The sequence below is a fragment of the Salmo trutta genome, chromosome 29 (genome assembly GCF_901001165.1).
Source record: "Salmo trutta chromosome 29, fSalTru1.1, whole genome shotgun sequence".
Taxonomy (NCBI): domain Eukaryota; kingdom Metazoa; phylum Chordata; class Actinopteri; order Salmoniformes; family Salmonidae; genus Salmo; species Salmo trutta.
In genome coordinates this window covers 28,245,520-28,261,225 of record NC_042985.1, presented here as the reverse complement: position 1 = coordinate 28,261,225, position 15,706 = coordinate 28,245,520, and the positions used below count along the sequence as shown (strand labels likewise).

The 15,706-nt window shown below is 43.2% G+C and overlaps 1 protein-coding gene across 4 annotated transcripts in view; it reads right to left on the bottom strand.

Annotated features, from left to right (window-relative positions):
• LOC115167304 (myotubularin-related protein 13) overlaps positions 1-15,706 on the bottom strand; it is a 160,836-nt gene that overhangs the window by 123,749 nt on the left and 21,381 nt on the right. For all 4 annotated transcript variants that reach the window (XM_029721601.1, XM_029721602.1, XM_029721604.1 and 1 more), the window contains exon 2: positions 1,116-1,201. In XM_029721601.1, the coding sequence (XP_029577461.1) occupies positions 1,116-1,201 (86 nt within the window). The remainder of the gene's footprint in view (positions 1-1,115; positions 1,202-15,706) is intronic.

The following is a 15,706-nucleotide window of genomic DNA, read 5'->3' as shown; positions in this document are numbered from 1 at the left end:
ACAAACAAACATACAGGCGGGCAGGCCCCATTGGCCATGCGCTGTCAGGAGAAAGAACACTGCTGAACTGTGGGAGGCTGCCTGGGCCAGTGAGTTCACTGCTACTGCTGCCCTGGATATTGATTTCCAGATCTCTCCAGACCCAGATAAGCAAATATTTGGTCACGATGAGTGCAATGATTTGTGCATGATGGTAACAGGCCCCATGTCTCGAGTCAAGGACCCCCCCCCCCCCCAAGTCACCCTCGGAAGAGAGGGGCCTGGAGAAAGATAATGAGAGTGACAAAGGGAGAAAGAAAGAGGGATGCAGCTCCCTAATGCAACCAAAAAAGGAAGATTGGGACACCCAGCAGAGAGAGCGATAACAGGCTAGACATAGCTGAGGATTCTGGGAGGTGGGTAGGAATGTCCCAATTAGTGGAGGCGGAAAGGGTTGAAACAAACTCTTGAATAAACAATCATTATGCATTTGTTGATACAGGAAATGCCAATATTTGCTCTGCACACTCCAGAAGAACATGCGTCCTGGGAACATAGGAAGATGTCTCAACTGCTGCTCCACTCCAGGGGTTCTTGTCAGTACGATACGGCAACAGAACATTTCACAGTGAACTTCACAGGATTTCAAAAATCGGTCAAAACTGTACCGGCAAGTTGGCACTGTGAGAAGATTAACCAGGGGAACACTACACAACCTGTACAAATGACACATTAACCTCCAGAAAGTTCCAGAAGAGCTACTAGAGAGGGCTCCCTGAGTAAACAGAGCGCTCCAACAGCATGATTGGTTGGAGCACTGTAGCTTAACAAGCCCATTTTCCGTTTGCAGACAAAATAACCACTAAAATGGTGCTCACAGTCACAACAGGAAATTATGCAAACCTCTACATTTTTGTTCTGTCAGGCAGAGCCCCATGTGTCCATTAGGTCAACTCAAGTTCTACGACGAGAAACCAGAGCCATCTTCAATCTTTGCTTGCCGTATTAAACCCCCACCCATCAAACATGCAGGCTGAGGTAGGGAGGTTAATGTGGGGAAGCAAGCAACTCACTACCACAGCTATCACACAGGGTGCATGAATAAGTCAGTTTCAGTAAAATGGTTATGTACTCACCATCTCCACCCCCTGGGGAAACACTGTGCCCTCCCAGTCCTTTTTGGGGAAGCGCTGGATGATCTTCCCGCATCCTTCTCCTGCACCTGGAAACCAAACCAAACAATGGCAATCAATGGCAGGGAAAACCTGGCATGGCACAGATCTGATCCGATGTCAAAGTGTCCTCCACCTGAGGAGATGCCTGAATAATATCTACAATATTATGGAATTCATAACAGAGCTCTAGGGCCTATACCACCAACAGGAAGAGGGAAGAGATAAGTGCCTCTAGTTAACAGCCAGATGCATTGTGTACGGTGAATTATGCATGGGTCAAGATAATGTTCTGTGGAATGGACGCTTTACACAATAAAAGGTCAGCTTTTCACATTGTTAAAAAGGACATACTGGTTGTGAATGGCCCTAATAAAACTATTTTTTCAAACAGTAGAGGTGAAGGGGCATTCGAGGACGCACAAATAATTTTGATGTATGATCACATTTCCAGACTTCCTAATTGGCACAAATCAGTTTGGTGCATTCTTTCAGGTCCACTGTGACGATTCTCCTTACATTTTCCATCTTTCTCCTCATTCTGTAGGAACACTCCAACCACAAGAGGAAAGCACAGAGGAGTAGCACTACAGGGTCATAACAGCAGAACATTCATCCTATGCTTCTCCAGTGGTAATGTATGAGGGATTGTGTTGCTCCTGAGTGCTAACAAATAACCCAAGAATGCCATGTTAAAGAGATACTTTGGATTTTGGCAATAATGCCCTTCATCTACGTCCTCAGAGTCAGATGAACTCATGGATACCATTTTAATATGTCTCTGTGTCCAGTATGAAGGAAGTTTTTTATTTTATTTCACCTTTATTTAACCAGGTAGGCAAGTTGAGAACAATTTCTCATTTGCAATTGCGACCTGGCCAAGATAAAGCATAGCAGTTTGACACAACAACACGGAGTTACACATGGAGTAAAACAAACAGAGTCAATAATACAGTAGAAAAATAAGTCTATACAATGTGAGCAAATGAGGTGAGAAGGGAGGTAAAGGCAAAAAAGGCCACGGTGGCGAAGTACATACAATAAAGCAAGTAAAACACTGGAATGGTAGATTTGCAGCGGAAGAAAGTGCAAAGTAGAAATATAAATAATGGGGTGCAAAGGAGCAAAATAAATAAATACAGTAGGGGAAGAGGGAGTTGTTTGGGCTAAATTATAGATGGGCTATGTACAGGTGCAGTAATCTGTGAGCTGCTCTGACAGCTGGTGCTTAAAGCTAGTGAGGGAGATGTGTTTCCAGTTTCAGAGATTTTTGTAGTCCGTTCCAGTCATTGGCAGCAGAGAACTGGAAGGAGAGGAGGCCCAAGGAGGAATTGGCTTTGGGGGTGACCAGTGAGATATACCTGCTGGACCACGTGCTACAGGTGGGTGCTGCTATGGTGACCAGCGAGCTGAGATAAGGGGGGACTTTACCTAGCAGGGTCTGTAGATGACCTGGAGCCAGTGGGTTTGGCGACGAGTATGAAGCGAGGGCCAGCCAACGAGAGCGTACAGGTCGCAGTGGTGGGTAGTATATGGGGCTTTGGTGACAAAACGGATGGCACTGTGATAGACTGCATCCGATTTATTGAGTAGGGTGTTGGAGGCTATTTTGTAAATGACATCGCCGAAGTCGAGGATCGGTAGGATGGTCAGTTTTACGAGGGTATGTTTGGCAGCATGAGTGAAGGATGCTTTGTTGCGAAATAGGAAGCCAATTCTAGATTTAACTTTGGATTGGAGATGTTTGATGTGAGTCTGGAAGGAGAGTTTACAGTCTAACCAGACACCTACGTATTTGTAGTTGTCCACATATTCCACACAAGTCAGAACCATTCAGAATAGTGATGCTGGACGGGCGGGCAGGTAGCGATCGGTTGAAGAGCATGAATTTAGTTTTACTTGTATTTAAGAGCAGTTGGAGGCCACGGAAGGAGAGTTGTATGGCATTGAAGCTCGTCTGGAGTAGAGGTCGACCGATTATGATTTTTCGCCGCCGATACCGATTATTGGAGGACCGAAAAAAGCCGATTTTTTTATTTCTTTATTTGTAATAATGACAATTACAACAACACTGATTGAACATTTATTTTAACTTAATATAATACATCAATAAAATCATTTTAGCCTCAAATAATGAAACATGTTCAATTTGGTTTAAATAATGCAAAAACAAAGTGTTGGAGAAGAAAGTAAAAGTGCAATATGTGCCATGTAAGAAAGCTAACGTTTAAGTTCCTTGCTCAGAACATGAGAACATATGAAAGCTGGTGGTTCCTTTTAACATGAGTCTTCAATATTCCCAGGTAAGACGTTTTAGGTTGTAGTTATTCTAGGAATTATAGGACTATTTCTCTCTATACGATTTGTATTTCATATATCTTTGACTATTGGATGTTCTTATAGGCACTTTAGTATTGCCAGTGTAACAGTATAGCTTCCGTCCCTCTCCTCGCTCCTACCTGGGCTCAAACCAGGAACACATCGACAACAGCCACCCTCGAAGCAGCGTTACCCATGCAGAGCAAGGGAAACAACTACTCCAAGTCTCAGAGCGAGTGACGTTTGAAACGCTATTAGCGCGCACCCAGCTAACTAGCTAGACATTTCACATCGGTTACACCAGCCTCATCTTGGGAGTTGACAGGCTTGAAGTCATAAACAGCGAAATGCATTGCTAAGGGCTGTTTGAATGAATGCTTACGAGCTTGCTGCTGCCTACCATCGCTCAGTCAGACTGCTCTATCAAATCATAGACTTAATTATAACATAATAACACACAGAAATACGAGCATTAGGTCATTAATATGGTCGAATCCGGAAACTATCACCTCGAAAACAAAACATTATTCCTGTTACATTGCACAACCTTCAATGTTATGTCATAATTACGTAAAATTCTGGCAAATTAGTTCGCAACGAGCCAGGCGGCCCAAACTGTTGCATATACCCTGACGGCGTGCAATGAAGGCAAAATGACACAATTTCACCTGGTTAATATTGCCTGCTAACCTGGATTTCTTTTAACTAAATATGCAGGTTTAAAAATATATACTTCTGTGTATTGATTTTAAGAAAAGGCATTGATGTTTATGGTTAGGTACAGTCTTGCAACGATTGTGCTTTTTTCGCAAATGCGCTTTTGTTAAATCCTCCCCCGTTTGGCCAAGTCGGCTGTATTTGTTAGGAAGAAAGTCTTCACAATTCGCAACGAGCCAGGCGGCCCAAACTGGTGCATATACCCTGACTCTGTTTGCAAGAGAAGTGACACATTTCCCCTAGTTAAAATAAATTCATGCTAGCAGGCAATATTAACTAAATATGCAGGTTTAAAAATATATACTTGTGTATTGATTTTAAGAAAGGCATTGATGTTCATGGTTGGAGCAACGTGTACCTAAGCGATTATATGCAACGCAGGACAGGCTAGATAAACTAGTAATATCATCAACCATGTGTAGTTAACTAGTGATTATGATTTATTGATAGTTTTTTATAAGATAAGTTTAATGCTAGCTATCAACTTACCTTGGCTTCTTACTGCATTCGCGTAACAGGCAGGCTCTTCGTGGAGTGCAATGTAAAGCAGGTGGTTAGAGCGTTGGACAAGTTGACGTAAGGTTGCAAGATTGAATCCCTGAGCTGACAAGGTAAAAATCTGTCGTTCTGCCACTGAACAAGCAGTTAACCCACTGTTCCTAGACCGTCATTGAAAATAAGAATGTGTTCTTAACTGACTTGCCTAGTTAAATAAAAAAGGTCTAAAATAAATTTATTTATATATATATAAATAAATAAATTTATAAATAAATAAATACATTTATAAATAAATAAATACATTTATAAATAAATGTATAAATAAATACATTTATAAATAAATGTATAAATAAATACATTTATAAATAAATGTATAAATAAATAAATGTATAAATAAATGTATAAATAAATAAATGTATAAATAAATGTATAAATAAATAAATGTATAAATAAATGTATAAATAAATAAATGTATAAATAAATGTATAAATAAATAAATGTATAAATAAATAAATGTATAAATAAATAAATGTATAAATAAATGTATAAATAAATAAAATGTATAAATAAATTTATAAATAAATAAATTTATAAATAAATTTATAAATAAATAAATAAATAAATAAAAAAAATTCGGCCAAATCGGCGTCCAAAAATACCGATTTCCGATATTTATGATAACTTGAAGTCGGCCATTCCGATTAGTCGGTCGACCTCTAGTCTGGAGAGAATGGTGTCGTCTGCGTAGAGGTGGATCAGAGACTCACCAGCAGCAAGAGCGACATCATTGATGTATACAGAGAAGAGTGGGCCCAAGAATTGAACCCTGTGGCACCCCCATAGAGACTGTCAGAGGTCCGGATAACAGGCCCTCCGATTTGACACACTGAACTCTGAGAAGTAGTTGGTAAACCAGGCGAGGCAATCATTTGAGAAACCAAGACTATTGAGTCTGCCGATGAGGATGTAGTGATTTGATTGACAGAGTCGAAAGCCTTGGCCAGGTCAATGAATACGGCTGCATAGTATTGTTTCTTATCGATGGCGGTTAAGATATCGTTTAGGACCTTGAGCGTGGCTGAGGTGCACCCATGACCAGCTCTGAAACCAGATTGCATAGCGGAGAAGGTGCGGTGGGATTCGAAATGGTTGGTAATCTGTTGACTTTTGAAGACCTTAGAAAGGCAGGGTAGGATAGATATAGGTCTGTAGCAGTTTGTGTCAAGAGTGTCCCCCCCTTTGAAGAGGGGGATGACCGCAGCTGCTTTCCAATCTTTGGGAATCTCAGACGACACGAAAGAGAGGTTGAACAGGCTAGTAATAGGGGTTGCAACAACTTGGGCAGATAATTTTTTTTAGAAAGAAAGGGTCCAGATTGTCTAGCCCGGCTGATTTGTAGGGGTCCAGATTTTGCAGCTCTTTCAGAACATCAGCTGACTGGATTTGGGAGAAGGAGAAATGGGGTAGACTTGAGCGAGCTGCTGTGCAGTGCTGTTGACCGGGGTAGGGGTAGCCAGGTGGAAAGCATGGCCAGAGTTTCCTTCCTATCCTCAGTGCAGTGGGAAGCTGGGAGGAGGTGCTCTTATTCTCCATGGACTTTACAGTGTCCCAGAATGTTTTTGAGTTTGTGTTGCAGGAAGCAAATTTCTGCTTGAAAAAGCTAGCCTTGGCTTTTCTAACTGCCTGTGTATATTGTTTTCTAACTTCCCTGAAAAGTTGCATATCACAGGGGCTGTTCGATGCTAATGCAGAACGCCACAGGATGTTTTTGTGTTGGTTAAGGGCAGTCAGGTCTGGAGAGAACCAAGGGCTATATAGCGGTTCCTGGTTCTAAATTTCTTGAATGGGGCATGCTCATTTAAGATCGTGAGGAAGGCATTTAAAAAAATAACCAGGCATCCTCTACTGACGGGATGAGGTCAATATCCTTCCAGGATACCCGGGCCAGGTCGATTAGAAAGGCCTGCTCGCTGAAGTGTTTCAGGGAGCGTTTGACAGTGATGAGTGGAGGTCGTTTGACCGCTGACCCATTACGGATGCAGGCAATGAGGCAGTGATCTCTGAGATCTTGGTTGAAAACAGCAGAGGTATATTTAGAGGGCAAGTTGGTTAGGATGATATCTATGAGGGTGCCCGTGTTTATGGCTTTGGGGTGGTACCTGGTAGGTTCATTGATAATGTGTGTGAGATTGAGGGCATCAAGCTTAGATTGAAGGATGGCTGGGGTGTTAAGCATGTCCCAGTTTAGGTCACCTAGCAGCACGAGCTCTGAAGATAGATGGGGGGCAATCAGTTCACATATGGTGTCCAGAGCACAGTTGGGGGCAGAGGGTGGTCTTTAGCAGGCGGCAATGGTGAGAGACTTGTTTTTAGGGAGGTGGATTTTTAAAAGTAGAAGTTCAAATTGTTTGGGTACAGACCTGGATAGTAGGACAGAACTCTGCAGGCTCTCTCTGCAGTAGATTGCAACACCGCCCCCTTTGGCTGTTCTATCTTGTCTGAAAATGTTGTAGTTAGGGATGGAGATTTCAGAGTTTTTGGTGGTCTTCCTAAGCCAGGATTCAGACACGGCTAGGACATCCGGGTTGGCAGAGTGTGCTAAAGCAGTGAATAAAACAAACTTAGGGAGGAGACTTCCAATGTTAACATGCATGAAACCAAGGCTATTACGGTTACAGAAGTCATCGAAAGAGAGCGCCTGGGGAATAGGAGTGGAGCTAGGCACTGCAGGGCCTGGATTCACCTCTACATCGCCAGAGGAGGAGTAGGATAAGGGTACGGCTAAAAGCTATGAGAATTGGTCGTCTAGGACGTCCGGCACAGAGAGTAAAAAGAGCAGATTTCTGGGGGCGATAAAATAGCATTGAGGTATAATGTACAGACAAAGGTATGGTAGGATGTGAATACAGTGGAGGTAAACATAGGCATTGAGTGATGAGAGAGATATTATCTCTAGAAACATCATTGAAACCAGGTGATGTCATCGCATGTGTGGGTGGTGGAACTGAAAGGTTGGATAAGGTATAATGAGCAGGGCTAGAGGCTCTACAGTGAAATAAGCCAATAAACACTAACCAGAACAGCAATGACAAGGCATATTGACATTAAGGAGAGGCATGCTTAGCCGAGTGATCATAAGGGTCCAGTGAGTAGTGAGGTTGGTTGGGGTCACGGCGATTCAGCCAGCTAGCCAGGCCATGGATAGCAAGCTGGCAGAAGATGGTCTGTTTTTAGCCACCTCGTGCGTTTCCGTCGGTAGATTAATGGGGTTCCGTGTGGTAGAGGGGACCAATCCAATTGGCAAAATATTTATAGTGGCCCAAGAAAATTGTCCGATAGACCTATTCAGATAGCAGCCGATAAGACAGCTAACGATTAGCGGGCCGCAGATGGGCGTTCAGGTTATGTCGCTACCAGTTGGATAACTCCCTCGGGCAGATAACGTCGGTAGTCCAGTCGTGAAGGCCCGGTGGGGCTTAGAGGTAGTTTTGCGAGCCAATGCTAACTAGTGTTAGCACAATGACTGGAAGTCTATGGGTATCTGCTAGCATGCACATAGACACAAAAATGGTATCCACGAGTTGGTATCTGACCCTGGGTGAGTAGATAAAGGGCCTCATTGCGAAAATCCCACAGTATAACTTCAAATATAAATGGTGAAGCAATCCTACAAGCCAATTGCCAACCCACACTAAGGGGAAGACAAAACAGATATGTTTACAAACTTAGCCTATTATTTCCATCTGCACTAGCAGACACCGCAATAAATAAATAAGCCTATTTCCAAATCAGTGAGCATGGAGCCAAAGCCCTAATGTAGCCAAGTCGCCATTGAAAAATAAACTTAAAAGCATCCAGAACCAATGTGTAGGGAGTGTAAATGAGTTAATTGACAGTGAAATTGAATTAAAATGTGACACTGCCATCGACGTGAGAAACAAACACAGAGGTTAAAAGAATGAAGGTGAAATGCATCAACAGATCTGGAATCAGTCACGGCCAATAAATAAATTACAGGGTTGGATTAAATCAAGATGTTTCACCGAGAAAGTGGTCAAAGACTAAGTGCGAGAAACTGAACCCGGACAGCTAACACAGCAAATTACAGAAGTGGGAAGGCCATCCATTTGGGAGTGATCCACTCTGACAGCATGATTCAAGGAGGAGAGGATGAGGAACGAAAGAAGGAAAAAAGGGAGAGAGAACCCTCCTCAACCCCAGCATCTGTCAGGTAGGTCACTAATTAGACAGCTCAGGGAAATATCTGCAAACAAGAGGTCAGATCAATAGATTGTGGTGGCACAGAGAGATGCAGTACAAGGCTGATCTGCTGAACACTCATCTCTTTATTATCAGTTCGGAATTCAATGCATGGTTGAACAGACACTGCCACAGCATGGACTGCATAGATTCAAAGTGTTTTCTGGTCTATTTTAAGAGCCAATTTATCATGAAAAAGAACACAGGGTCACTGTCACATAATGGCAGACTTGTTTTAGGGAATTTTGAAAAATTTGATGTAATTACTTGTCAACAAAATGTAATGAGTTACAACAAACTGCAACCTATTTAAGGTGGTGATAGAAGAGGATTTGAAATAATCTGGAAAGCTAAGAAATGGAAAAATAATCGAAGAAACTTAAAAGATGCCAAGACCATCTAAAAATGCTTTCCTTTCCAATGTGCCATTTGACACAATGACTTCATTTACATTTAGTTTAAGCTCTGTCACACATACATTTAGCACAGTTTTCCTTCCATCACTGTTGAGAAGAAACCTATCAAGAATGACAAGAGGATCATTGCTGCGCGTAGCCTATTGCTCTGGATTTTGATTGGTAGATAGGCTGAATGGACCTATTTAATCTAAGTCTTCAGTCTATTAGAGCAACAGACTATATGGGGCAAAATATACTGAACACAAATATAAACGCAATATGTTTAACTTACAGTTCATAAGGAAATCAGTCAATTGAAATAAAGAAATGAAGCCCTAATCTATGGATTTCACATGACTGGGCAGTGGTGTAACCATGGGTGGGCATAGGCCCACCCACTCGGGAGCCAGGCCCAGCCAATCAGATAGTTTTTTCCAACAAAACTGCATTATTAGAGGGAGAAATACTCCTCAGTTTCATCAGCTGTCCAAGTGGCTTGTCTCAGACGATCCCGCAGGTGAAGAAGCTGGATGTGGCGGTCCAGGGTTGGCGTGGTTACACATGGTCGGCAGTTATATGACCGGTTGGACGTACTGCCAAATTCTCTTAAAACGACATTAGAGGCAGCTTATGGTAGATACATTATCATTCAATTCTCTGCAGTCAGCATGCCAATTGCATGCTCCCTCAAAACGTCTGACATCTGTGGCAATGTGTTGTGTGATAAAACTGCACATTTTAGAATGGTCTTTTATTGTCCCCAGCACAAGATGCACCGGTGTAATGATCATACTGTTTAATCAGTTCTTGATATGCCACACCTGTCAGGTGGATGGATTATCTTGGCAAAGGAGAAATGTTCACTAACAGGGATTACTAAAGTATTCAGACCCTTTGACTTTTTCCACATTTTGTTACGTTACAGCCCTATTCTAAAATTGATTAAATAAAACAATTCTCTGCAATCTACACAATTTTTGCAAATTAATAAAACAAAAAACAGAAATACCTTATTTACTTAAGATTCAGACCCTTTGCTATGAGACTTAATTTAACTCAGGTGCATCCTGTTTCCATTGATCATCCTTGAGCTGTTTCTACAACTTGATTGGAGTCTACTTGGGTAAATTTAATTGATTGGACATTATTGGAAAAGCACACACCTGTCTATATAAGGTCACACAGTTGACAGTGCATGTCAGAGCAAAAACCAAGCCATGAGATGGAAGGAACTGTCCGTAGAGCTCTGAGACAGGATTGTGTCCAAGCACAGATCTGGGAAAGGGTACCAAAAACCATTCCAGTTTTTGCTTTGTAATTATTGGGTAGTGTGTAGCTTGATCAGGAACATTTTAGAATAAGGCTGTAATCTAACAATATGTGTAAAAAGTCAAGGGGTCTGAATACGTGCCAAAGTCACTGTAAAATACATTTGTGCACAACATTTGAGAGAAACAAGCTTTTTGTGTGTACAGAGAACTTCTGAGATCTTTTATTTCAGCTCATTTTACATGTTGCGTTTATATTTTTGTTCAGTATAGTTCAACATATCAATGATGTTCAGTACAGTACACCACTTTACACTTCCCTTCTGCTAAATCCTTCCTTGTGTCTCCTGATTCTGCCTTTTCGACCCTACTCTCTTCCCTTTCAGCATCCTACGATCCCGGCCGGCTCCGCCATCCCCTCCTGCTCCGTGGCTGAGTGACTCCGTGGCTGAGTGACTCATTGCGAGCTTACAGAACAGGAATCCTGGCAGCTGAGCGAAAATAGAGGAAAACTAAACTTGGAGGACCCATCATGCTTTCACCTACTCCTCTCTACCTTCTCTTGCTCTGCACCTGCTGCTAAAGCCACTTTCTACCACTAAATGTCAAGCTTCTGCCTCTAACACTAAGAAACTCTTTTCCTCCCTCCTTAATCCTTCACCCCTCAACCACTTTCAATGAGTAGCGAATGTTGTCAACCTTTCTTTCCAATCAACATATCGAGTCCACTGGTCTCACTCACACAGAACTACCCTACGCCTTGACCGCTTTCTCCCCCTCTCCAGATGACATCCTGCGACTAGTGAGGTCTGGCCGCCCGACAACTTGCCCGCTTGACCCCATATCCCCTCCATCCTTTTCCAGACCATCTCTGGAGACTTCCCAGTCTTCACTATCCCTTATCAACTCATCCCTGACCACTGGCTGCGTCCCCTCTGACTTCAACATGGCCCGAGTTGCTCCCCTCCTCAAAAAAAAACAACACTCGACTCATCTGATGTCAAAAACTATAAACCTGTATCCCTTTTTCTTTCCAAAACACATGACCGTGCTGTTTCTGAACAAATTTCTTCTCTCTAAGAATGATCTTCTTGACCCTAACCAGTCAAGCTTCAAGACGGGTCACTCAACCGAGACTGCTATACTCGTGACACAGAGGCTCTCTGCACTGTCAAAGCTGTTCTTATCCTCCTAGATCTATCTGCTGCCTTAGACACCATGAACCATAAGAGCCTCCTCTCCACTCAGGGCAGTGCACACTCTTGGATTGCATCCTACCTGGCAGGCTACTCCTTCCAGGTGACGTGAAGAGGATCGGTGTCTGCACCACGTACTCTCACTCCTGGTATCCCGAGGGCTCAGTTCTAGGCCCTCTCTTCTCTATATACACCAAGTCACTCGGCTCCATCATATCCTCACATGGTCTCCCTTAACATTGTTATGCGGATGACACTCAACTGCTTCTCTTTTTCCCACTTCTTACACCCAGGTGGCGACACGCATCTCTGCACATCTTGCAGATATGTCAACTTGGATGTCGGCCCACCACCTCAAGACAGAACTGTTCTTCCTCCCGGGGAAGGCCTGCCTGCTCAAAGACCGCTCCATCACAGTTGACAACTTCACACAGTCGTCCTCCCAGAGTGCATAGAACCTTGGCGTGACCCTGGACAACAAACACCCTGTCGTTCTCAGCAAATATCAAAGCAGTGACTCGCTCCTGCAGGTTCAGGCTCTACAACATCCGTAGAGTACAACCCTACCTCAAACAGGAAGTGGTGCAGGTCGTAATCCAGGCACTTGTCCTCTCCCGTCTGGACAATTCCTTCCATCAAACCCCTGCAACTTATCCAGAACGCCGCAGCTAGCTTGGTTTTCAACCTTCCTAAGTTCTCTCATGTCACCTGCTCCTCCGCACACTCCACTGGCTTCCAGTCAAAGCTCATATCCACTACGAGACCATGGTGCTTACCTACGGAACAGCAAGAGAAACTGCCCCTCCCTACCTTCAGGCTACACCTACAACCCGAGTACTCCATTCTGCCATCACAGGTCTCTTGGCCATCCCACCCCTACGGGGGACAGCTCCCACTCAGCCAAGTCCAAGCGCTTATCTGCCATGGCACACCAATGAGGGAACAAGCTTCCCCTTGATGCTAGGACAGCAGAGTCCTTGCCCATCTTTCAAAAACATCTGAAACCCCTACCTCAAACAGCCTCTTAAATAATTCTCCTCACCTCCCCCCTAAAAATCTAACTTAACCAGCACTTACACTTGACCCCCCCCCCCCTTCAAGGTCTGACTCTACTGATAGCTATGTTGAGGAACTTTATGCCTGTGATATGTGATAGTCCCACCTACCTATCGTAAGATGAATGCACAAACTAAGTCTCTCTGGATAAGAGCATCTGCTAAGTGACAAAATGTCAAATGTCGTAGCATCCTAAAAAAAATGAAAACTTGTTGGGTTTGCGCCAGACATAGCGTTTTCCTTGATGGCCAAAAAGCTCAACTTTAGTCTCATCTGACCAGAGTACCTTCTTCCATATGTTTGGGGAGTCTCCCAAATGCCTTTGGCAAACACCACACGTGTTTGCTTATTTTTTTCTTTAAGTAATTGCTTTTTTTCTGGCCACTCTTCCGTAAAGCCCAGCTCTGTGGAGTGTATGGCATAAAGTGGTCCTATGGACGGATACTCTAATCTCCGCTGTGGAGCTTTGCAGCTCCTACAGGGTTATCTTTGGTCTCTTTGTTGCCACTCTGATTGATGCCCTCCTTGCCTGGTCTGTGAGTTTGTGGGCGGCCCTCTCTTGGCAGGTTTGTTATGGTGCCATATTCTTTCCATTTTTTAATAATGGATTTAATGGTGCTCCATGGGATGTTCAAAGTTTGATATTTATTTTATAACCCAACCCTGATCTGTACTTCTCCACAACTTTGTCCCTGACCTGTTTGGAGAGCTCCTTGGTCTTCATGGTGTCACTTGCTTGGTGGTGTCCCTTGCTTAATGGTATTGCAGACTCTGGGGCCTTTCAAAACAGGCGTATATAGACACACTGAGATCATGTGACAAATGAAGTCCACCTGTGTGCAATCTAATAATAATAATATTATGACTTTTGAAGGTAATTGGTTGCACCAGATCTTATTTAGGGGCTTCATAGCAAAGGGGATGAATACATATGCACGCACCAATTTTCCGGTTTTTATTTGTAGAATTTCACTTCACCAATTTGGATTATATTGTGTATGTCCATTACATGAAATCCAAATAAAAATCCATTTACATTACAGGTTGTAATGCAACAAAATAGGAAAAATGCCAAGGGGGATGAATACTCTTGCAAGGCACTGTATTGATGTGTAAGAGTGACATTAAGAGAATTTGCTGACAAGACTGTACATCATGACACGGTTGCCTTACAAATAGACAGATCTTTCCACAAAACACTTTTTATCCCCACATTGACGTTGATTCTGCTTCCTGTAAAGATGTCAGCCAAGTGGAGAGTGGCAATGCTCAGTGCTCTCCCCAGATCTAAGCTGGAACAGCAGAGATTTCAGGAAACCACTGGCTCACAGAACATGCTAATAGCCATGTTGGTAATTGAAATTGTAACCAGCAGTAAAACAGGCACTAAACCTTGTATTACAACAAAAATAAATGACAACATAGCATTTCCTCTCACAGTACCTAAAGTACCATGAAGACTAGGCCTAAACTACTGTCTAAAACACACACGTTAAGTACCATACTCTGATCATGGTGGAGCAGTGGTCCATGAGTCAGGCAGGTCATGTAGAGGGGAGAGAGCAGGAATCCAATAGGAGGGACTGCTACACCTAATCACCAGTATCATTTGGCTGCTGCCCTTCTGCCCTCAGCGGCTCAAGCCAGCGGTCAGCTGCCCCTTAACACGTTGACCTCTGTCAGGGCTTTGGAGACAGAGGGGAGCCGTTAATCTTCATGAGGGTTCTGGGCCTGTGTGGTGGGCTGTGTAGGGCCTTAGGGAGCCCGTCCCCTGTCCTGACCATGACATCGCATCAAGTGTCTGCAGTATGTGCCCCTTCCCTGATTGAGATCATATGCTTAGAATCTTTCAGCGTTCCAAGCTCTACTTTCCACTCATGGATGACAAATTACAGAATTCCTGACATGTGGTGAGGCTGCACTCTGTAAACAATTAAAAGCAGTCCAGACCATCAGATATTACCCCTTAAGATAACAATAAAGCAGCCGGACAGCTGTGGTTAATACAAGCCAGGTCAGCCTAGAACAGAAACATGCTAATTTCAGGATCCTCTTGTCATAACAGACAGAGGAATTCCAAACAACTGGTAGATTTTCCACACTGTTAACCTGCTTGGGGGTCATGACAAAAAATAAACAAGTGAATAACATTCGGTTTATAGAAGTGCTGAATAATATTGATCACTTTCTGGAGAAGACTAAGTTATTGGTCTGTTTAGTAACACCATGGGCCCAATCACTAGCCTACATGGGATTTACCCCATGTTTAACAAGGGTTGCGACAAAAAAAATTACTCAGACAGGCTTAGTCAAACATTATTTTGGTGTTGACTGAACAGGGCCCTGAGTTAACAGTAGCAATGAATAATACTGATTTAGGCCTATGCCTTGTGTGTCTTGGAAAAATATACATTTCTCAAGTGTTTTTTTTTTTTTTTTTACATTGACAGAAATCACTGCAGAATTCTGTGGTAGCCACGCTGGTTAAGTGTGCCTTGAATTCTAAATAAATCAGACAGTGTCACCAGCAAAGCACGCCCACACCATCACACCTCCTCCTACATGCTTCACGGTGGGAACCACACATGCGGAGATCATCTGTTCACCTACTCTGCATCTCACAAAGACACGGCGGTTGGAACCAGAAATCTCAAATTTGGACTCAGACCAAAAGGACAGATTTCCACCGGTTTAATGTCCATTACTCGTGTTTCTTGGCCCAAGCAAGTCTCTTAGTCTTATTGATGTCCTTTAGTAGTGGTTTCTTTGCAGCAATTTGACCATGAAGGACTGATTCACGCAGTCTCCTCTGAACAGTTGATGTTGAGATGTGTCGGTTACTT